Consider the following 25277-nt stretch of genomic DNA (forward strand, 5'->3'; position numbering starts at 1 on the left):
CTCAGATGCTCTGTCACAGCTCGTGGTGTTTGGCAGAAATCAGTGATTTTTCAGAACGTTGAAAGGTGCCCACAACTGGCACTCATGGTTTTTTTTTTGTCACTTCAAAACACTATTTACAGTCCTTTGCCTTTCCATACGAGAGTTAGGTTAGGAATGCTTTGTTTCATTCTAGGTCAGGGTGCCTGCAGATAACAGACCCTTTCTTCCTCTGCCTTATTGCCAGTTATATTAAATACAGTATATGACAAGCGTTTATTAATACTGTACTGTAGTCAACATCTGTGCGAGTGTATACAGTGGCCCCCATGCAGAAAAAGTTTCCATTGAGCCAAGAGCAGTGATTCTGTTAGTGATAGTGGAAGTTGTCCTACACATAAACCTCCTCTGTCTTGTCTCCCTCACTTCAGCCATGAAGGTCTTCAAAGGTTAATTTGTTTATTTTTCTTTATATTTTGTGTTTTCTTTATTATTTTGTATTATATTACAATCCTGTAATCATTTTTATATGAATTTTTTTGGGTCATGGAATGAAAAATCTGAGTTTCCATTATTATGGGGAAATTCGCTTTGATATACAAGTGCTTTGGATTACAAGCATGTTTCTGGAATGAATTATGCTCGCAAATCAAGGTTTTACTGTATTCTAAACTTTAACCCTTTGTTCATCTAATTATAGTTTGTGAGTCTTCTGTGTGATACCTACTGTATTAAACACAAGGAAAGAATTATAGGTTTCCATGTGGTGTGAGTAGAAATAAGGAGAATTAGAAAATGAGAAGGTTAAAAAAAATGAGAAGGTTGGAAGTATAGGGAATTCCGTCCAGAGGAAACGATAACTGGAACTGATGATTTTTATGGAGTAGAGATGAAGAGCATTGACACATCATAGTTGAAGAAGTCGAAGAAAGGTTGTCTCATCAATGTAGGAGTTGTTTACAATGATAGCAAGAATTAGATACAGAGAAAGGCGCCAAAGTCTCAAGGCAGGAGAAGTTAGTAGGTAACAGAGGATAGATGTCATTAGGCTCAAAGGACCAGAGTTTTTAAAGTATGAAGGTAGAGTTGTGGACTATAGTCTGTAATAGAGAACTAAAATAATATTTTGATACCCCCCTTGCTTTTTTCCATATCTTCCTCCCAACCCTTGCCAAGTCTGAATGAAAATGAAAGATGATGGGAAAATAAGAAATTTCATCCAAGAAATTCTGAAAGGGAAGCAAGACCTTTATTTTAGTTGAGGCAAAAAAAAAAAAGGGGGGGGGGAACAGTTATTTTTAAATATGTTGAGGAGGCATGGGACTAAATGGTGGGATATAACTGTAGGGCATAAAAGAAAACCTTGGGCGAAAGGTTAGCAGTGGCATTTATCTAAGGACTGTGTGAGAATATTAGTATCAGAATTCCTCAACCTTCTGATGATTAGTGAACTTGTGGTGAAATATGACCTGAAAGGGTCTCCTTACAGTTTGGAAATACCTGTTTTCTAAAAACATCTTAATCCTCTGTGAGCATATTGTGAACCTTTAAAAATATCCTCAACCTTGAGTTGTCTCCATTTGTGACCTGAAGCTAGAGTTCCATATGTCAGTTTATGGGAGGAGCCTCAGGTTGGCAAGGTATTCTCCAGTGACCTAATGGTACTTCAGGGTCAGCAATAAGACTACATACTCCCTTCATCAGTGACCATTTTATAATGGCTGTCTCAAGGGTTCCAAAATGTTTTAGATACTGCTGTGTATTTTAGTAATGATTGAATTATCTAATATTAGTCTTTGTGTTCATATACCAGTGTTATATTTTAGTTAGTGCCATTGGTATTGTGTTTGTTCCTTAGGGCTACCATAATAAATTACCACAGACTAGGTCGCTTAAAACAGAAATTTGTTCTCATAGTTCTGGAGACCAGAAATTCCTAATGAAACTGTCAGAAGGATTGATTCTTTCTGGGAGCTCTGAGGGAGAATCCCTTCCATGCTTCCCTCCCAGCTATTGGTGGCTACTGGCAACCTTTGGCATTCCTTGGTTTGTGGCACCATAACTCCTGTCTCTGCTTCCAGCTTCACATGGCTTTCCCCTCTGTGTGTCTGTGTCTTAAATGTCCTCTCCTTTCACTTATAAGAACGCTAGTCATTTGATTTAGGGACCACCCTAAATCTAGGATGGTTTCATTTTAAGATCTTTAACTAACTTACATCTACAAAGACCCTATATCCAAATAAGATCACGTTCATAGTACCAGGAATTAGGACTTGAACATATCTTGTTGGGGGGGAGGTCACTATGTAACCTATTATGAGTATCTAACACTTTTTTCATTTAGTTAGGATAGAGTGATTGATCCTAGCAGATTTTTTTTTTTTTTTTTTTGACAGATTGGTTTCTAGTATTGTTCGGCTATTCTCCTTGATGAGTATTTCCTAGTTATGTATTTTTTATTAGATTTGAGACTTTTTTTTTAATGTTTATATATTTATTTTGAGAGAGTGGGGGAGGGGCAGAGGTGAGGGCAGAGAGAGAGAATCCCAAGCAGACTCTATGTTGTCAGCACAGAGCCCGACATGGGGCATGACTCCATGTACTGTGAGGTCATGACCTGAGCCAAAATCAAGAGTTGGATCCTTAACCAACTAAGCTACCCAGGCGCCCTGAGATTTGAGATTTTAATGTATAGCCGTTATGTTTACAAATCCTTTAGTTGAAAGTATTTTAGCCAGGTAGAAAGGAAAAGAAGCATCTCTGTCTCATCCACATGTTAGATGGGAGATGAATCCTTTGTGAAAAATTGTTACAGTAGTGAATCTTTAGTGTCTTTAGATTGTTTCTGGGTTGGACAGTTTTTTTCAGGAAATTGCTTTAATATACCATCATCATAGCTGTTGTAAGATGAAAATAATTTCAGACTCCCCACAAAGAATATTTATACCTAGGTCATATTATAGTACTAAGCTTTCGTATGTTATGATCTCTGTTTTCATATTTTCTTCTAGAAATGCTGTATTTGCAAGAAAACTGGTGCTTCAATTGGATGTGTTGCACCCCGATGTAAACGAAGTTATCATTTTCCATGTGGACTTCAGAGAGAATGTATTTTCCAATTTACTGGCAATTTTGCGTAAGTTAATTAACTATTGAATATGAACGATGAATGTTAGGGAAAAGTAGAAAATGGATATGGATATCCCAATGATAATTCCTTTGTAAAATTTCTTTTCAGAGCTACACTGAGTTTACACATATATGTACATTTATGTTTTAAATACTCCCCTCTTTTATGGAGTCATCACTGTCTTCAAAGTCTTGGAAATTGCCAGTGTAGTATGGGCTTAACAATTAATATTCACTTTCACCTTTCAACTCTAGAATATGATACGGAACCCTTAAATTATTCATATTTAATAAAAATTTCCACCTTTCATAAGTCTAGATTTTTATGTCATGTTTTTAGATTTATGATCCACTTTTCTTCCACAGGGCCAGATATATTTCTCATTGAGTAAATTAAAGGCATTTAAATTTGGTGGAGTCCAAAAATAAATATTATGCCCTGGAGTGCCCCAGACAATGTTTACTTCCTGAGTCAAGCTTTAAACATCAAAATTTATGAATTTTAGTATTTGATATTATTAATGTCCTATTTCTTGTGGTCTTTGTGTTCTTGAACTATTTAATGGATTGTTACCATGTATAAAACTGCAGTTTAGAAAATACAAGAGGAAATAAATTTAGTTACTTAAAATAAGTTTTTACTTACATTTTATGTGTTACTTGATTAAAATATTTTTTAAGTTTAAATTCCTTCTTTTGTGCATTGTTGAGTATAATGGTGTTGCTAACAATATTATTACATAGGATTCTCAACATAATACTAGTTACTGAAATTCTGTGAGTTAAGTCTTAACCAACAAAAGGTACACATTCTGAATGTCCAGATCTCCTTGCTCATAGATTGTGAAATGGATTTTTTTAAATATCAAATTTATTGTCAAATTGGTTTCCATACAACACCCAGTGCTCATCCCAAAAGGTGCCCTCCTCAATACCCATCATCCACCCTCCCCTCCCTCCCACCCCCCATCTACCCTCACTTTGTTCTCAGTTTTTAAGAGTCTCTTATGCTTTGGCTCTCTCCCTCTCTTACCTCTTTTTTTTTTTTTCTTCCCCTCCCCCATGGACTTCTGTTAAGTTTCTCAGGATCCACATAAGAGTGAAAACATATGGTATCTGTCTTTTTCTGTATGACTTATTTCACTTAGCATAACACTCTCCGGTTTTTTTTTAAAGTTAGTAATAGTCAAGCTTTATTAGGTAAAGAGGTAGAGACAGAACAACTTCAAATTCTCATTATCTTACAATAGTATTTCTCAACTTTTTATTCATTATCACTCCTTTAGAGAGAAATATGAAGTTAAATTTAAATGATACCCATTCATATGAATGCCTTACAACCACGAATTTATTTTTCCTTTACTTTTTCTTTTTTTTTTTTTTTTTTTTTTTTTTAATTTACATCCAAATTAGTTAGCACATAGTGCAACAGTCATTTCAGGAGTAGATTCCTTAGTGCCCCTTACCCATTTAGCCCATCCCCCCTCCCTGTGAGATGGATTTATAGTGCCAAGGTTCCTGTCTGTTGTAGGTTAATTATGATACAAATGAGTTTTCTTTTATTAAATGCAAATTACAATGCTAGCCTGATTGTGCTTTGCAATTTATTAGATGTTATTTTTAAATAATTTATATTTTTAGGTCATTTTGTTGGAACCATAGACCTGTTCAAATAATTACATCTAATAATTATAGAGACTCCTTACCATGTACCATTTGCTTGGAATATATTGAGCCTATTCCAACTTACAGCATATTACGAAGTCCTTGTTGTAAGAATGCTTGGTTTCATAGAGACTGTTTACAGGTAAGATATCTTATAAACTTTTTCTGATATAAAATTTGTTGCTTGCTGATTTGAATTTCATTTATTTTATTTTTTTTAAGTTTATGTACTTACTTATTTAAGTAATCTCTACACCCAACATGAGGCTTGAACTCACAACCCTGGGATCAAGAGTCATATGCTCCTCCATCTGAGGATGACAAGGTGCCCTGATTTGAATTTTAAATTGGAAAGAGTTGACATGTGTATTTTACCTGTACTTGTAACTTTTAAAAACAGCTTAATTAAAGCATATTTTACATATGAAATATACTGTACTGAAGAATTACTGTATTGAAATTTACTCTTTTGAAGTGAATATCGAACTAATATTTTAATAAATAGTTTAGAATACTACCTTTTAGTTTTTATTATGCTTGAACATTTTTGTTGTTTTTACCTAAGGCTTTTGTTTGTATTTCACAGTGAATAAAACACAGATTTAATTCCCAAGTTCATTTACATATTTAAGCTTAGAAGACCAAGATATGTGAAATGATAATTTAACTGTAAGCTAAGATACTTAAATGTTAAGAGGCCTTTAAAACAAAAACAAAAACAGAAACAACTGTGGTCAACACTATATGACAGCTTCTTGACAGGGACTGATTACTGTTTAATGAATTAAAAGCATTAGTTCTTTTTGAAAGCCACCTTGTATGTTAAACTTGATGACAAGTTATTAAGTAGATACCATACAACACATAACATTAAGTAATTGAACAGTTATTTGATTCAGATGATTCTTGAAGATTTTAAAAAGATCTCACTTATTGATAACATCATATACAATAATGTACATGTGTGAACCGGCCAACTGATAGTTACAGTTAATAGAATGCCAAATAATAAAGGATTTAAGTTTAATGCTTTTATTAAAGTTTGGCTTTTATTATTGTTTAGTAAAATATAATGTTATTATTGATTATAGGTTATCCACAAAAGTACTTTTTAAAGTTAAAAGATGTTATAAATCCTCATATTTCAAGGCAGTCTTAAAAGTATTAATAATAGTAAAGTACTTGAATGAATCAAACAATAGGCAATAACTTCAGTTTCTTCTCAAGTAGTGGTCACTCAGCCCAGTAAAAAATATACTTTCAAAATAACAGTTTCTCATAATAAACCCTCTGCAGTTTCACCAGGGGTTGTGTCCCCTACCTTTGAACTTACAAATCTTTTAAGCCATCCTGATCATTATGTAGAAATAGAGAATATTCAATGCACCTAATGGACCCTACTTTGTAGCACATGTGGATAGAATGAGTGAAGCACAGTTGAGTGTGGGATCTGATGATGGTGTCTACACTCAAGCTCTTTTGGTACACCAGAAGGCCAGAATAGAACAACTTAAAAAGAACTCGAAAATCACAAGAAAAAGCTGGTTAAACTAAAATCTGAGGTCATTGAAATGGAAAATATTCTAACTCAGGGGCACCTGAAAAGATTAAATTCCACATCCCCAAATATCTTCTCTCAAAGAAATGTAGCAGTTTAGAATTGTAGACCATTCCAGATTGACCTTGACATTAACCAAAGAAATTGATCTTTTTTAAACCTGAGGACCACATTTTAATCTCAGCACTATTCATAACTTCTATGACAATATGGGATTTGTAGATCCTATGCCACCAATACCCAAAGATCAAAGGTCCACTATCAAAACACCAAGGACTCAAGACACAGAAGATGGTGAGGGGTCTCAGTGGAATTGTACTGCCTTTATTTTTTTGAACTATCCAGCCTTAATCTGCTGTAAACAATGTGAGATGCCAAAGCATCTGAGCCAAAAAGCCCTATGTCTCTAAAGTCACATGTGAAGCTCAAGAAACTGGTCTGTCATCCAAGTTTTTCACAGTGCTATTCACAGTACATAAACTTAAATAGCATAGTCATCCTACGCTACATAGGATTTTGTCAGAGTGACGGTGTGACAAGATGCTGTTACTCTAATGTTAAATGTCAGCCCACAGAGCTAATAATACCTTAATAATAATACCTTGCCTTAATCTGCTGCAAACAATGTTAGATGCCAAGGCATCTGAGCCAAAAAGCCCTGTGTCTCTAAAGTCACAGGTGAAGTTCAAGAAACTGGTCTGTCATCCAAGTTTTTCACAGTGCTATTTCACAGTACATAAACTTAAATAGCATAGTCATCCTATGCTACATAGGATTTTGTCAGAGTGACGGTGTGACAAGATGCTGTTACTCTAATGTTAAATGTCAGCCCACAGAGCTAATAATACCTCAATCTAATGTCATGGGCAGTTGAAATTCATCTTGGTTGCCCACTGTCTAACCATGTACAGTGTTACCAGTAGCCCATTATGGATAATTCTTGTTATATTAATGCCTAGGTGTTCCCAGTTACCTTTTCACCCTCATGTCACTACTGAGTTTTGACGGGAGGAAAGAGTAGAATGATGGCTTTTTTTCTTTTCTTTTCTTTTCTTTTCTTTTCTTTTCTTTTCTTTTCTTTTCTTTTCTTTTTAAAGCTTTCAGTGAGGGGGTGCCTGGGTGGCTCAGTTGGTTAAGTGTTGGACTCTTAATTTTGGCTCAGGTCATGATCTCCTGGTTTGTGAGACTGAGTCCCACGTTGGGCTCTGTGCTGACACAGAACCTGCTTGGGATTTTCTCTCTTCTCTCTTTCTCCCTCCCTCCCTCCCTGCTCCTCCCCAGCTCACATGTGCTCTCTCTCTCTCTCAAAATAAATATAAAATTAAATTTAAAAAGTTTTCAGTGAAACACTACAAACATGAAGAAAAAGAACAAGGTTTAATTATTTAAAAACTGTTGCTGCCTCATAGTGCCAGTGGATAGGGGAAGAACTTCATGAATTCGTGGAACTCTTGGCCTTGTCTTTGTTGTCCCAAAAACTCCACTAGGTAAAGCCAGCTTCTGGGATCTAAGGATGAAAAGGAAAGCAGCGTGTGTTGTTTGTACAAACATGCAGTGAAATATCCCAAAGCTTTTCCAACTGTACCAATCTTGAGTCTGCTTTAAGGGATTTCTTTATTATTTTCTTTATTTCTATGTGTATAGTGTGGTAATATTTTGTTAACTGATTTTCTTGTTTCGTCTTAGTGATTAAGCATATTGATGTCCCTTTTTAGCTTTACCTGAGAAAAGCAGTGCCTTAAAATTAAAAAGCATTACTAAAATGAAACTGTGCATAACTTTTCTGTACTTTGTCCTCATGAGTGCCAGTGTTCTGTGAAGACATACAGACAGATGCTGGCCAGTGTATTGCAGGAAATACTACAGGACTTATGTCTCTAAGTCACACTGTGTACTGAGTTTAGCAGTGGGTGGCACAACACAGCGTTTAGTTTTCCACAGGGAAGCTTAAAACAAAAGGTTTTTAACCCACTGATAGAACAACAACCTTAAGCAGAACTTTCATAAGAGATTACTGTTGGGAAAGTACAGTTTTCAAAACCAAGAGCAGCAGTACGTACAGCCCTTTTTGGGGAGAAGCTTAAATGCTTTACTATCAGGACAATCAGTATCAAACCTGACTTGGTAGCAATATCATGTATATTTGTAAAATGAAGCTAGTCATGTTTAGGACAATTAAAGAAAAGCTGAGAAAAAGAAAAGCACACGCAAACTTGAACACTGAAGCAACCTCAAACATATCTTTATTTTGATGATATATTTTGATAAAGAAAGTAAATCAGATGATCAGGAATGTATATAACTAAATGAAATAAAGAAACAACAGTATGCATTTTAAAAAACAGAATTATGAAATTATATATTCATGCTTAACAGTGGGGTAAAGGGATGTGACAAAAATGTAACAAAAGGTAGGAGATAATGTTACCTGTCACCCACTGTAAATGTCTGCAAAAGAGATTTTTTATGTGAGTTAGGATTATTACAGGTAATCTTAGATGAATGTCAAAACCTTGACTTCTAGGTTGTATCTGGGAAGAAATATGACAGTCCTAGTTATACCATAGACCCAAAAGCCCTTAATATGGTACATTATGTTTTAAAATGAGGCCTTGTTTTTTAGCTTCATCTGATAAATCAGTTTTTATTTGTATTATTAATAAAATGTAATTTAGATAAAGAAAAATACCTGAGTAGTTTTTTGGGGTTTTTTTTGGTTTTTTTTTGTTTGTTTGTTTTTTGTTTTTTGCATGAGCCTTGAACTTTTTTATATTTAGGATTATTCAGTTAAAAATGGCAGGGCGGAGCCTAGTTTTGTTGGGTAAATTTCATAAATTCTGTCAATTCTTACAAAGAAGTGTTTGTAAAAAAGGATCCAGAGAGTGCAATTCATAAGTATCAGGAAGAGTTATCTTTGCCTAATGAGGAACAGTTCACATTTTATGACAATTTTACAAAAACAGTTTTTTCTTCATTAAGAATTTGTATTTGAAAGAATGTAATTATTACCAAATGTATCCTCTTGTTAATTTGTAAGAGTATATTATTTTTCAAAACAATTAAGAATTGTCTCAATTATTTGTTGATAATGAAACAGGTTCTCAGACTTGACCCTAGTATTCATATGCCTTTGTGTGAACACTGAAAATACCAAATTTCTAATCCCATCATTAAAAAGTTAAAATAATATTCTTACAACAGTGTAGGCCTACTTTATGCAAATATAATATAAAATCACAGCCACACGGACACCGGTGACAAATACTAACATGCCGTTATTACTTGATTAGAGCCCAGTAAAAGCTAATTCTTGAGTCATGTTCAGTAAAGGAGCTGACAGTGCTTTTGCCATTCTGTCACAAGTCTTAACTGAAATAGTAAATGGAGTTTTTCCCATTATATATCAATACCCAAAGAAAAAAATTTCTTTTAATTAAAAAAAATTTTTTTTTTAATGTTTTTATTTATTTTTGAGACAGAGAGAGACAGAGCATGAGCAGGGGAAGGGCAGAGAGAGAGGGAGACACAGAATCCGAAGCAGGCTCCAGGCTCTGAGCTGTCAGCACAGAGGCTGATGCTGGGCTCAAACTCATGGACTGTGAGATTATGACCTGAGCTGAAGTCGGACACTTAACCGACTGAACCACCCAGGCGCCCCTCAAAGAAAAAAAATTTTTAATTCCTGAACTTCATTAACATAAAAAAGTCGAAGGAAAAACAGACTGAAGAAATAGAATGAGAATTGTATTTGGTTAAGCATATTTCATCATTTGTGACCACTACATTGGGATTTTGTGAGGAGAGCATGCAGATTAATATTTTAAAAATTGGGGGTGCCTGGGTGACTCAGTTATGTGTCCAATTTGATTTCGGCTCAGGTCATGATCTCACCATTCGTGAGTTTGGACCCCACATTGGGCTGTGTGCTGACAGCACAGGCCCTGTTTGGGATTCTCTCTCTGCCCCTCCCCTGCTTGTGTGCACACACGCTGTCTCTCTCTCTCAAAACAAATAAGCATTTAAAAATTGATGGAAACTTTTCACTCTGTATGTAGAGAATTGCCACTATTCTTGTTCAGTTTGGATTCCTCCATCATTGCAGTGGTCTTGTTGGTATCTTCCATATGCCCCATGTTGTTTTTTTCCTCCATACTAGACACTTTCATGTATTATATACTCTATTTACTAAGATCTTGGTATCTGTGTACAGTTGCTTAAAAACCCTTTAGTTCACAGATTTTAGTAACTTGTTGCTTCCCTCGCACATTTTTAAAGTTTATTTATTTATTTTGAGAGAAAGGGAGGGGTAGAGAGAGAGGGGGAAAATCCCAAGCAGACTCCAGCTGTCATCACGGAACCTGACCATTGGGGCTCCATGTGTCTATCTCTAGAACCTTGAGATCATGACCTGAGCCAGAATCAAGAGTCGGGGCAACCGACTGAGCCACTCACACACCCCTTCCCTCCCACATTCTTTGTGTGTGTGTGTGTGTGTGTGTGTGTGTCCCACTTGCTACTTGGTGGTTGCTTTTGTTTATATTTTATTTATTTAAGTAATTTCTACACCAAATGTGGGACTTGAACCCATGAGCCTGAGACCAAAAGTTGCTGACTCTTCTGACATAGCAGTTAGGTGCCTCACTACTAATGTTTTTTGAACCTCAAGTCTAATTTGTTTTCATTATCATTCATAAATTCCCCATCTATCAGCTCAACCTGGTAGCTATTTTTGTGTATCTTTATTTGTTGCTAGCCTCTGCCTTAACTCTCTGTGATATAACTTTAGACACTTTTTTTTTTAAGCTAGACTTTCGAAGGAGCCTACTAACTGTCCTTTTCTCCTGCATGCTTTATTCCTTACCAGTTTTTCACATACATTACTGGCTTTGATTTACCTGTCTAACCTCATTACTGAGTTCAGTATTGCCAGCATGTAATCCCGAAGTATATTATTAATTAGTTCCCTGATCACATTGTGCTCTCTCTTGCCATGGAAACTTGATATGTGCAATTCCATTTCCTTATAATGTCTTTTGTCCTATTTTCCTGGTAAACCTTTGTTTCCTCTTCCAAATTTTGCTTTGAACTCGCAATTCCTGTGACATTTTTGTCAGGCTCTTACATAGACTTAGGTACTTCTTCCTTTCTCTTCCATGTATATACTTAAAGACACACTCTTTTACAAATTATAATTGTACCTCACAAAAATTCCTTGATATAGGATCTAAGTTATTTTATGTTTCTATTTTTGGTACATAGCATAGTGTTCAGCATCTACACAATGGGGGGTAAATAGTTATTAAATGAATATGTGCTGCTAGTTTTTTTAAATAGAGATTGGCTACTCTTTCTAATAGGTTTATAGTTTTCTGTTTCCTTGTACTCTCTGCCTGAGGGCTCTGTTTTTCTATGTGCTGAAAGTGAGAATAGGTTTTATAATTCTCCCCTCTTAGGAAAAAAGTAACTTCGAGATTGAGTTAAAAACAGAACCAAGAATGATTTATAGTAATACTTATTTAAACACCCTTCCAGATGAAGTAAGTCAATATTTTTACTGTTTTATTCACAGAGAGTGATGGATAACACAATATTTGAGGACAATAATGACATTAGGGGCACCTGGGTGGCTCAGTCAGTTGAGTGTCTGACTCTTGATTTCGGTTCAGGTCTTGGCCTCATGATAGTGGGTTTGGGTCCCACGTCGAGTTTTGTGCTGACAGCATGGAGCCTGCTTGGGATTCAGTCTCTCCCTCTCCCTCTCCTTCGCCCTCTCCCTCTCTCTCTCTCTCTCTCTGTTTCTCTCTCCCTCCCTCTCTCCCCCTCTCCTACTTGCTCTTTCATATGATAGTAAAAAAAGAAAATGACCTAAGAAAGAAAAAATAACAGGTTGAGAAAAATATGTGAGTGATAGATGTAAAGCTAAGAATAGCCGATTCATTAACAATTATTTTTGATCATTGGGGGAAAAAATTTCAAAATTTTAGCAATAGAATAACTTCACTTATCAAAGCTTGAGAACTAGCATAGAAAATTTATTTTCATAATATATTAAGTAAAAAATATCACATGTTCTGTTAGCTGTTATAATTTATAATTAAATTGTTAACAATGGATTTCTGTTTTCTATTACAGGTTCAAGCAATAAATGCAGGAGTGTTTTTCTTTAGATGCACAATATGCAATAATAGTGATATATTTCAGAAAGAGATGTTGAGAATGGGAATTCATATTCCTGAAAAGTGAGTACCATTTAGCCTTTGACAAAGAAGATAATTTAAATGTAGTATTTAATAACAGTGGAAATAATCAAAATAATCATTTATGAATGATTAAAATTATAAATAAGCAGCCATCTTAAATGGGGAAATGTAAAGCTGCTGCCCCCCCCTCCCCCCAAAACTGCCTCCTTCTTCCCAGATTGCTAGTTCTTGAGGGCAGGGGCTGTGACTTAAATGTCTCATTAATTGACTTACAGTCTCTTAATAAATACCTCAGTGTGTACAATATTAATTGTTTGACTTATACCAAAGTAACAGACTTCACAATGGTATGTATAAATTATTTAAAGTGTATAAGAAGGATTTTCTTAATACTTAAAGAGGAGGAATCCAGAAATAATGGCACTAAACTTGACGTTTAAAAATTAGAAGTGAAATATTAGGAAAAATGTAAATTTTAGAAAATTTCTAATTTTTCATTTAACATTTGAAAATTCACTGTAAGAATAATTAACTGTAGGATAAAATGACACTAATAGATATATATCTTGAAGAGAATGATTAATCCTAAAAAACAAAAGTTTTATCCTTATTCCCAAGTATGTGAAAAGTTTTTTTTATATTCATTACCAATCCTTTTATGTAAAATTTTAGTTCAAAGTGTATTTTATATCTTTCTTCATTTACAGAGATGCATCTTGGGAATTAGAGGAAAATGCTTATCAAGAACTTCTGCAGCACTATGAGCATTGTGATGTCCGGAGATGTCGTTGCAAAGAAGGGCGAGACTATAATGCACCTGATAGGTATGTTGGGAAGTCCCATGTGTTTAGTGTCCTTATTTAAACCATCGGTTGAGGAAGTAGTTTTCTAGTTCGTGAAATATAGTTTGGCTCTTAGAATGTTTGAAGTTTTAACTTGCAGGTATATTTATTAAATGCATTTTTACAGAGAAATTATTGTTGTCCGCATAGTTGTAACTTATTTCTGTGGTGTATTTACTGAGCCTTCATTTTCTAGAGCTACACTGTCCTATATGGTAGCCACTAGCCACATTGACTGTTGAACACTTGAAATGTGCCTACTCCAAATTGAGAAGTGTTTTAAGTGTCTTCATTTGCTAAGCCTGCCTTAACAACAGAAATTTGTTTTCTCACCATCCTAGAGATTAGAAGTTCCAGATAGAGGTACCCGCAGGTTTTATTTCTGCTGAAGCCTCTCTCCTTGTCATGCACATGGTTCCCTTCTAACTGTCTTCGCGTGATTGTCCCTCTGCCTGTTTCCTAATGTTCTTTTCCTGTAAGAACACCAGTCATATTAAATTAGGGCCCATCTATATGACCTCATTTTATCTTAATTATGTCTTTAAAGGCCCTATCTTCAAATACAGATACATAGTGAGGTGTACTGGGTTTGGGGACTCCAACTTATGAATTTGGAGGGGACACAATTCAGCCCATAACAGTAAGACAAAAATAACTTAAAGTATCTTGTTAATAAGTTTTATCTTGTTAATAAGTTTTAAAGTATCTTGTTAATATAATTTTTTATATTTGTTTTTATATTGATTACATGTCAAGCAAAATCATATTTTGGAAATGTTGAAATTCGTTTCATCTGTTTCTTTTACCTTTTTCAATCATGTACTAGGAAAGTTTAAATTAAATGACTCGCATTGTGTTTCTTTTGGATGGCACTATTCCATAGCTTAATTTAACTAAAATAATCTAGCAGTATTCTTTTGGATCACTATAAAAAGGGTTTGGCATTTGAAATTTATTGATTATTCTTAAGTACTGTCAGTGGATATTGGCTCCAATCTGAATCAATAATCATTATGTGCCCTCTGTGTACACAAGACTGGTGATCCTGATTATTCGTTTGTAAACACCAATAATACCCCCTCTAAAGAGTTGTGCTGACACACAGATAAGATGATGTATATAGATGTGCTTTGTAAACAATAAGGTATTTTAGATTTCTTTTTTTTTTAAGCTTATTTATTTATTTTTTGAGGGCAGGTTCGGGGGCAAGCACGAGTGGAATCCCAAGTAGGCCCCACACTGTTAGTGCAGAGCCTGATGTAAGGCTCAAACCCATGAACCGTGAGATCATGACCTGAGCTGAAATCAAGAGTCAGATGCTTAACCAGTCAAGCCACCCAGACGCCCCAGCACTTTAGATTTCTAAGAAGCAAATATGTTCATTAATGCTGATATTTTCTAAATTTATTCACCCAGTCAGTAGTTACCAAGCTCCCTTTTCTTTCTAGCAGTTATTCGAGATTGCTATCCCTTCTCATTTCTCCTGGGGCACAATACCTGCCATTTGAATGCTTTTTCTGGTAATCTCACTCCCTCGTCCTCGTGATAGAAAAGCAGTTTTGCTGAAAGGCACCATGGTGTAGTGGTTAGGAGCATGGGCCTGAATGAAGCCGGGTAAACTAGGTTGGAAGCCTCACTGAGACTTACTAGCAGTGTAAATTTAATTGGGCAAGTTATTTACCCGTCTATGCTATGGTTTCCTCTTCTTTAAAATGAAGGGTAACAGTGGTTTTCCCTACATTTTAAAATTACAAGGATTAAACTTTTCGTACAAGAGTGAGAACTGGTCCTAGTGTATATTAAGCGCTGTGCTCTTCTTTCTCTTCATCATCATTTGGCAGAACTATTGGGGGAAGCTGGGGAGACACACAGCTGTAGACCCATATCCCATATCCACACAGAGAGAGATTCACCTATACCTACTGGACGGGAGGGTTTCCAGTTGCCTCTCTCATCACCTACACATCCATGCACTCAGGGAATGTATATCCATTTTGATTCATTGAGGGTCTACTCATAATCAAACGAAAAGTAGGCACCACACCACAACCCATACCCACACCTATACAGAAAACACACATACCACACAGCCTGGTGGGAAACATGGGGGTGGGGGTGGGGGTGGAGGGGAACAAATAAGAGAATATGAATATGGGCAAGATAGTAACATCTGGATCCTGTTGAGCTGCCCAATATCGGTGTCTGAACAATCTTTTGTAGGAAGTAATTCCTCACATTGAATTGGAAAGATATTTTAGGTAAATAATATATTTAATGAATGCTTCTTCCATGTTGGACACATTCACATAGCAATCTCCCTTTGGCTGTAGTAATTTCCAAATATAAAAGAAATTTTTTCTTTCTTAATCATATTCTTTCTAGTGTTTATATTTTTGTGTATGTGCATGTACATGTTGATATTTAGTTTAGGTCTTTTAAATTAGCGAATATTTAGAGGAGGAGGTTATAAACATAATAAATGAAATAGGAAAAAAATACTTGAAGAAAAAGTAATATAGTATCAAAGCAGATAATCTATTTGTCCTCCTTTTGTAGAAGAGCTGGTTATATGTGGTTATATGTGCTGGCCTATGGTAGTGCTAGTGGTTGGAATTAGACCAAGTTAATACCAAAATGTAAACATCTGTTTCTCTTTATATCCTCAGCAAATGGGAAATAAAGCGCTGTCAGTGTTGTGGTTCTAGCGGAACACATTTAGCTTGTTCCTCATTACGATCATGGGAACAAAATTGGGAGTGTTTGGAATGTAGAGGTATTCTCTACAATTCAGGTAATATTTTGCAATTTTGAATAAAGAATTTTATTTCAAATGTATATTATTGAAAAGTTTCTTCCTATATTTCTATAATGCTAACATAGGGTTTTAAATCTGCAGAGGATTTCCAAAAAGCCAAAAAGCATACATTACCCAACACTAATAATGTGGGAATAACTGATTGTTTGTTGGAAGAATCATCACCTAAATTACCCAGACAGTCACCTGGAGCCCAGCATAAAGATCTTCTGAGGTATGTATTTTGAATTGGAGAAAAATATAAACTTTTTTTTTTTTTTAAAGTAAGCTCTATACCCAATGTGCAGCTTGAACTCATGACCCCAAGATCAAGAGTCACTTGCAGTAACAACTGAGCCAGCCAGGCAATCCCTATAAAACTCTATTTTGAAAAAAATTACAATAGGAAGTAGCTTTATACACTTAGCATATTAGCTGATCTTAGTATTCTGGAAGAGTGTGTTTTTTCTTTTCCTTTCCTTTTTTTTTTTTTTTTTTATGTTTATTTTTGAGTGAGAGATTGTGAGCAGGTGAGGGGCAGAGAGGAAGGGGGACAAAGTATCCAAAGTGGGCTCCGTGCTGACAGCAGAGAGAGATCATGACCTGAGCCACAGTCAGACACTTGACCAGCTTAGCCACCAAGCATTCCTGAAAGGCGTTTTTTGTTTCGTTTTTATTTTTGTTGTAATGTTTATTTATTTTGAGAGAGAGAGCAGGGGAGTGGCAGAGAGCAAGGGAGAGAGAGAATCCCAAGCAGGCTCCAGGCTGTCAGTGCACAGCCTGATGTGGGGCTTGAACTCACAAAACGTGAGATCATGACCTCAGCCAAATCAAGAGCTTAACCAACTAAGCTACCCAGGTGCCCCTGGAAGAGTGTTTTTTAAACTATAGGACCAACATATCATCATGAAGTCAGTGTAACCGACATGAAAAAAAGAAAAACAGGCTAAAATAGAATGTAAAATATCAGATTGCACTGCACATAGAAAGAATGTGTATGAAATTTATTGTGTACTAAATCATGATGTAAAATACATATTATAGATCATTTTAAAGGTAGTTTAAAATATCAAGTATACTGTGTTACTTTATTAAAAGGGATCATTTAATATAGATACTATTTTTTTACTTTGTAATCATTTGCTTAATATATTTGCTGTCAATGTCAGAGGTCTAAATGTCACCTCTTTAGAAAGTTTAAGACATACTTACAAGTATTATTGTATTGTATTAATGCCTAAATATTTTCCTACCTGGTCCGGTTCACCCCTTCCTTTAGGCAACCTGGTGGTCCCCGGCTCCCAGGAGGTCACCATATTGATGCCGAACTTAGCGCAGACACCCGATTGGCATAACGCACTGCAGCCCAGAACTCCTGTGCTCAAGCTATCCTCCTGGCTCAGCCTCCCTAATGGCTGGGACTACAGGCGCGCACCACCGCGCTCAGCGATGCTTAAATATTTTCATAAAAGCAAAATAAGTAACTTTAAAATCATTCATAAACATTTAAATAAGACTAGAATTACAACCTTATTCTGTGTCAGGTATTTATTCAGCCGAAGTTAAGATTTTTAAGTATATATAACTTTACAAAGGAGCTTATGGAAAAAAACAGACAAGTAACATTATAGTAGCTAAACCTGTTGAAATATTTTTTGTTAACAACAGTATCAAGTTTAAACTGAGAAAGTAAAGAATTTCTGTGAAAATATTTGATAACTAGATTTATGGATAGAAATGGAATATGAAGTATTCCAAAAGTGTTTGAATATGAAGTTATTTCAAAAAGTAAAGAATTGCTGTTGTAAGATACCACTTGTGTTAACTGAAAATCTGTTAAAAATGTTTTTATATTACTTTTAGTATCAAAAATGTTCACCTTAATTTTAAAAATTTTAATATGTAGGTTTCCAAAGATGTTATACCAGGGAAGTTTGATTCCTTGTTCCATGCTTTAACATCATATTCTAAAAGAATAGCATTGGCATTTCCATTCCAGGCAGGAGCAAGAAATCAACCTGCTACATGAAGGCATACTTCTGAAGGATAGTCTTAATTTCCAAAGGACTGGTTTTCTTGCAACTTGGGTTAATGAGTAGTGAGAGGGTTGTGTGAAGAAAAAAAGCAAAGGCTGACCCACATTGGCGCATTATAATGTTTTAGGATGAGAAAAAATTATACTTGATGTAGAAAGATGATCCATGGACATTGCTCCAAACAGAATTATTTTGAGTACATTAATTCCACGTACAGATGGAGAAATTGAGGCGGGGACAATTGAGTCAGTCCATACGATTGTCTGGAGGTCTTATCAAGACACAGATTGCTAGGCCTCACGCTCAGAGGTTCTGGTTCTGTTTACTTGTCGTGTGGCTCAAGAATTTGCATCTCTGGGGCACCTGGCTGGCTCAGTCAGTGGAGTATGCAACTTTTGATTTCAGGGTTGTGGGTTTGAGCCCACATTGGGTGTCGAGATAACTTAAAATCTTAAAAGAAAAAAAAAAAAGAATTTGCATTTCTAATAAGTTTCCAGATGATGTTGCTGCCGTTGGTTTGGAACCACACTCTGAGAATTACTGGTCTATACTAAAAAGTACGATTTAAAGGGTTGTGAATTGCGTTTATAATATTAGCTCTGCTGTTAACTAACTCTGTGATTAAAAATACATTGTGTAATCTCTTACAACTGTGGTTTTCTCATAGAGTAAGCAAAGATTATATTTGTTCTATTTTTAAAGGATCTCGTGAACTTGAAATACACTTAAGCAACTGTTTATTATAGCCATTGGCCAAGATGGTGAGATTCTGAGCTTCTGACTCTTATATCTGAATCTACTAAAATGATCAAATTTGATACAAAGATCTATCAACATTCTCATAAATCATTTATGACATTACATTTTAATTTGGTAGGAAATTGGGAAGAAGTCAAGAATTTAGAATCAAATCAAATAATAGGGGACCTGTTGTGTGCTTTTGGGTGGGAGTTGGTGAAGAACTTCCTTTTAATGTAGTTTTCTATTTTTTTATTGGCCATATAACTGCTGTGTCACATGAAGTACTTTAGAGTACTTAACTTTTATGTTTAAATTCATGTTTTATAGGCAAGGCAGCAAATTTAGAAGAGATATATCAACAATAATAATGGAATTAGGATTTCAAATTAAAAAAAAAGCTAAAAGATTATGGATTAATAAAGCCAATATCTGGAATAGTGCCTTAGATGGATTCAGAAATCAAAACTTTAATCCTTCATACACAATTGAAGTAGCATATGTTAATGAAAATGATAATTTTGGAAGAGAACATCCTGGATCAAAGCAAGAATTCCTAAGTCTCTTAATGCAGCATCTTGAGAATTCACCAATATTTGAAGGGTCCTTGTCTAAGAACTTGTCTCTAAATTCTCAAGGTAATTGTTTTATTTATTATTGTACCTACTGAAGATACCATGTATAAAGAAGGAGATAGTTGGTTAGAATTACTATTCTGTCCTGTGGTCAAAATGTATAGTTCACTTTGTTAATAAAATACCGATTGAATCACAGAAAAGAGAAGGGGGAGTGATACTTTTACAAGTAAATTTTATAGTGAAATGTTTTTTATTTAAGAATATGCTTAATTTCTTTATAACAAATATCCTCCTTGGAGTGAATTCATAATTAACTGTAGCTTCTTAAAAATGTACTTTATATTCATTGTAATTTCATTTGAATAATGTAGCCAAATGGAATGGATGATTATTTGAGCCCTTCTTGTTCACATATTTGGAGTTTGCTGATAGGATGTTTCTTTACAACCTAGGATTTTTATCAGATACTATTCTGGTCCATATGTAATGGATTTTTTTTTTAAATTTTTTTAATCTTTATTTTTGAGAGAGACAGAGACAGAGCAGGGGAGGAACAGAGAGAGAGGGAGACACAGAATCTGAAGCAGGCTCCAGGCTCTGAGCTGTCAGCACAGAGCTCGATGCGGGGCTTAAACTCACGAACCGTGAGATCATGACCTGAGCCGAAGTCGGACGCTTAACCGACTGAGCCACCCAGGCGCCTCTGTAATGGATTTTTTAATGTACTTTTGCTTTCAAGAATTTTTTGTGTGAAATTATGTATATGATACTTCTCTGGTAAGGAATTAAAACATGCATCTCAGAAGATGGTTAAAAAACCTTTTTTAATTAAAAAAAAAGCATGGTTAATTCTAGCACTCTTTAGGAGCTTTTATACCACTTTTGCTGTAATAGGAAATTTGAAAGAAGTCTCATTTTATTCCATTTGAATTTCCTTCTATGTATGTCATAGAACTTACTTCCTCACTTTTGCCTGAATCATTAAAATAATTGAGAACTATCAAGATTTATTTGTATTATATGCACTACACTGAGTTTAATTCTAAACTCCTTTTAAAAAACAAAAACAACAACAACAAAACACACTCCAAATAATCAGCAGTGTTAATTCAAGATAGTTTTGGTGCAGTGAATGAGTGCATGAATTCACAAAATCTGAATTCAGTTTCGTACACATCTGCTTCAGTAGTTTTACATCCTTAGGTTAATTATGTAGCCCTCTCTGGAACTCAGGGTGTTCAACTGTAAAATGTGACTGCTAATACATTGCATATAAAGTTATTGTTGAGGAGATTTCATTTAGTTCATGTATTGATAATGTTACTTATTAATAATTTGCTCAGAACAATTTTAAGGAAAATTTACATGATATCTTTTTGATTTATCAAAGTACCTAAAACATTTTATTTATTTTTAAGTTTTTATTTTAATTTAAGGTAGTTAACATACAGTGTTATATTACTTTCAGGTGTACAATATAGTAACTTGACACTTCATATATCACCCTCTGCTCATCATGACAAGTGCACTCCTTAGTCCCCATTACCTATTTAACACATCCCCCCACCTCTGTCCCCTCTGGTAATCATCTGTTTGTTCTCTATTCTTAAGAGTCTGTTTCTTGATTTGTGTGTGTATCTCTCTCTCATATTTTTTCCCTTCGCTGGTTTGTTTTGTTTCTTAAATTCCACATATGAGTGAAATCATGGGATATTGGTCTTTTTCTGACTTACTTCACTTAGCTAAAACATTTTAAATGATAATTTTAAAAATATTGAAATCTGTGATTACATGGTAAGATAGTATATACTGTTGGGAGTAAATTTGTGCCATTTGGAAGATAATTTAGCGCTATGTATCAACGACCTTAAAAATGTTTACGTCTTTTGAACTACTAGCATATGTAGGAATTTATAGTAATCAAGTAACCAAAGATATATAAACAAGAATATGGAAATAGGTGTTAATATTGTGTCTCATATAATTGAAAATGTAACTTAGCTAACATAGCCATTATAAGATGGTTTACATTGTAGCACATTTGTAAATTAGTCTTAATACATTTATTAACTGTAAATTTGAATAATTTTGAATAACATAGAAAAAGTTTATAATAAGTGAAAAAATGCAGAAGTCAAACTATTTGTGTATATAGTAATATACATGTGAGAAATTTACATCAAAATGTGCACACTGGTTATTCTGGTGATAGGATTATAGGTGATTTTTGTATTAAAAGATTTTCTGTATTTACATTTTTCTATTAGGGGTCATTTTTTATTCAGAAAAATATATTTAGGTGAGATCTATATTTTATACATGATTCTAATTTCTGTGAATTAAGTTATTTTACATTTATTTAAGTTTTTGGGTATTTAATTTTACTGTATATGTATTCATCACATATGATGGTTATCTTATAATAATAATATAATTATATTTGATGTATTTTTATCTGTATTTACAGCTCTGAAAGAGAATCTTTACTATGAAGCTGGCAAAATCCTTGCCATTTCCTTGGTTCATGGTGGTCCTTCACCTGGTTTCTTTTCTAAAACCTTGTTTAACTGCCTTGTTTATGGACCAGAAAATACCCAACCAATTTTAGACGATGTTTCAGACTTTGACGTGGCGCAAATGATAATCAGGGTAAGAAATGTACTTGTTTATTAAAATAAAGACTATATTCTAGTTATATTTGAATATAAATGATGGACCTATGATAGAATAATACTTCTCTTTTTGTGGTAGTTAAGGTGTATCATCAGTTCTGTTTACCAGCAGAGTTCACAACCAATTAAGAGATAGATGTTAAGTAAGGTTAGACAACTAGAGATCAAAGGGCCAGGCTTAATGTTGATACAACCAATTGGATAATGTGACTTTGGTCTTTGGTCAAAATGGCTTGTTAACACTTCTCAGAATTAGATGGATTTATCTACCTTGCTAGAAACAACATAAGGCAGGCTCCTTATTGCCTGCTAGAGAGCAGATGAAAGTGTACTTTCCTACAGGCACATGGATATGAAGAGAGCAAGGACTTGGCTTATCAGTCAAAAAACTTACTCTAACTCCTACAGGGAGATAAGAGTGCTAGGTGGAGAGAAGGACAAGGCTGAATTTCTTCTTTATGGAAACAGTGGGGAGACTCAGTGTTTCCACCTAAAAATAGTTACGATTTTTTGAGCCCTGTACTACATATGACCTTAAAAACAAAATTTAACTATCATAATGCCCTATAAGTATCCCTGTCTACATACGTGTTACTGATTTGGAAACTAATGGAGACACTGAAATCCATTCAACTTTTTTTCCTTTAACCTCCTTCCTGCTTAAGCCTACTCTGTTGTCTCAATTGATAGGTAGTATAGTTTAATGTTTAAAAGCACATGCTCAGAAGTCAGATTTTAATTTAAAATAAGTGCTATAAACTGTGTAACCTTGGGCATATCAGTTAATCTTGTTAAGCCTCAGTTTTAAAACTACAAAGTAAGAGAGATGGAAGTCTGTCTTTTTTATTTGGCCCAAAACACTTCATCCTAAAATGGTAGTTTAAATTAACCCTTTAACTCTTCAACTTATTTTTCCTTTTTTCCTCTTTACTAAAACATGTACTTTATTATAACTGCATTGTTTCAGCTTCCTCTTTCATATTCATTTCTTCTTATAGTCAGGCTTCTGTTCCCACCCCCATTATCCCAAGTTCCCTAGTTTGTAGCTGATCTCCAGGGATCTAAATCACCATATGCAAAGGCCTTTCTTTCCTCATCTCCTTTTGTAATCACTATTGTCTTGGAATTCATCTCTACAGTTTTTTGTTTTTTTGTTTTTGTGGGTTTTTTTTTTTTTTTTTTTTTTTAATATTTACTTCTTCCTACTCCTGAAACTTGGGGTAGTTTTTAGGTTTGTGTTAACCGTCCTCACTCTGTACTATTTGGAAACCTTCTCCTCGCCCATAACCTTCTAAATGATTCCCAGACTTGTATTGTTGAGCCCCTAGACTTTTATATCAAATAGGATCTGAATCTTGCTGACACACTAAGCCAAATATATTTAAGACAGAACTATTTTTTCCCCAGAATTTGTAGGGTTTTTTGCCTGATTTTTGTTTTCAAGAGATTTCTTATTTCCATGCCTTTCTGGAGAATGGGTCATTTTCATTCCTCCGTATTCTATTTATCAGTGTGTGTCAAGTCATCTGTCTCTAAAAGTGGCTTATCTTTAGCCCTTCCTTCTTATTTCAAATGCACTTACTGTACCAAACTCAAATTATGTCTAGGCTTAAATAATTAGGATATTATTCTAATATTCTTATTCAGGATGATTCTTTGAAAAGTAGTTATGACCACATTGCTTTCTTCCTCAGGAATCTTCTGTGACTTCTCAATACCTATTGAACAAACTTAGGCTCTTCATTAGGGCATTTAAGACTTCCAGCCCTCCTCATGGCTTTATCTACTCCTATTTCTGTGCTCCTATCCATGTTTGTTCATTCATTTAGTTAACAAGTAACTAGGTACCCTATACTGGTTCATCACTGAAGATAGGGTAGTGAACCAAAGTCCCTGCTTCCTTGAAATTTACATTTTAGAGGGAGGACAGAAGATAAATATATAATATACTGTCATGTAGTAAAATGTATTATAAAAATAAGTAAAACAGGGGGCACCTGGGTGTCTCGGTCAGTTAAGTGTCTGACTTCGGCTCAGGTCACGATCTCACAGTTTGTGAGTTCAAGCCCCACATTGGGCTCTGTGCTGACAGCTCAGAGCCAGGAACCTGCTTCAGATTCTGTGTCTCTTCCTCTCTCTGCCCCTCTCCCACTCATATTCTGTTTCCCTCTCTCTCTCTCTCTCTCTCTCTCTCTGTCTCAAAAATAAACAAACATTTAAAAAAATAAGTAAAACAGAGTAAGAGAGGAGATAATGTTTGGGGTATAATAAGTTGGAGCTTAGTCTTAGCTTCCCTAACAGAGACCCCAACAGATACTCATATCTCCAAAACTTGTTATCTAGATTTTAGTGTAGAGTCTGACAAATTATGGCTGTAGGCCAAGTCTGGCCTGCTGCCTCTTGTGTTATAAATAAAAGTTTTATTGGAACACAACCCTACCCATTTCCCATTTGTTTTGTGTCTGTGACAGCTTTCACACTATAGTGGCAGAATTGAGTAGTTGCAACAGACACCCTATGGTTCACAAAGTGTAAAATGGTCTCTGGCCTTTCAGAGGGCTTCTATTTTAGCAGTATAGTTATGATACACCAAGTCATCTAGGGAATTGGATTCCCTCATCTCTTGTGTAATCATGATATTGTCTTCATCTACATGAAGGTTGTTCTTAAAGGAGGAAATAGAAGTAGAATGCAGAGAAGTTTGACACTCACATTCCATTAGACAGCTCTTAATCACATATAGCCACATTGAGCTGTAAGGAAAGTTTGGCTGTGTGCCTAACTAAAACTCAGGTTGGGTTTGGGGGCATAAGGTAATATTACCCAACTGTTAGTCTCTGAGTGTGAAGGTAGTATTTTGATGAGGGTAGTCAGGAAAAACTTCTGGGATTTCAGCAGAGATCTGAAATGAATGAGGAAAATCATGTAAATCTCTGAAAAAAGTCTTTTGGAAAGAAGAAATAAAAAGGAAGTTTTCTATTCAAATAGACTATTGACTGCTTTCTATTTTTTTTTTTTTTTCAAGTTTGTTTATAGCGAGGGAGGGGCAGAGAGGAGAATACCAAGCCCCTGTACCTTCAGCACGG

At 35.0% G+C, this 25277-nt stretch overlaps 1 protein-coding gene across 6 annotated transcripts in view; it reads left to right on the top strand.

Moving 5' to 3' along the window:
- The window catches only part of G2E3 (G2/M-phase specific E3 ubiquitin protein ligase), a 66900-nt gene that overhangs the window by 32528 nt on the left and 9095 nt on the right, over positions 1-25277 (top strand). For all 6 annotated transcript variants that reach the window (XM_047862705.1, XM_047862702.1, XM_047862704.1 and 3 more), the window contains 8 exons: positions 2991-3115; positions 4750-4915; positions 12464-12570; positions 13239-13355; positions 16040-16164; positions 16270-16402; positions 19272-19579; positions 21987-22168. In XM_047862705.1, the coding sequence (XP_047718661.1) occupies positions 2991-3115; positions 4750-4915; positions 12464-12570; positions 13239-13355; positions 16040-16164; positions 16270-16402; positions 19272-19579; positions 21987-22168 (1263 nt within the window). The remainder of the gene's footprint in view (positions 1-2990; positions 3116-4749; positions 4916-12463; positions 12571-13238; positions 13356-16039; positions 16165-16269; positions 16403-19271; positions 19580-21986; positions 22169-25277) is intronic.

The sequence above is a fragment of the Prionailurus viverrinus genome, chromosome B3, assembly GCF_022837055.1.
Source record: "Prionailurus viverrinus isolate Anna chromosome B3, UM_Priviv_1.0, whole genome shotgun sequence".
In the NCBI taxonomy this organism is placed as follows: domain Eukaryota; kingdom Metazoa; phylum Chordata; class Mammalia; order Carnivora; family Felidae; genus Prionailurus; species Prionailurus viverrinus.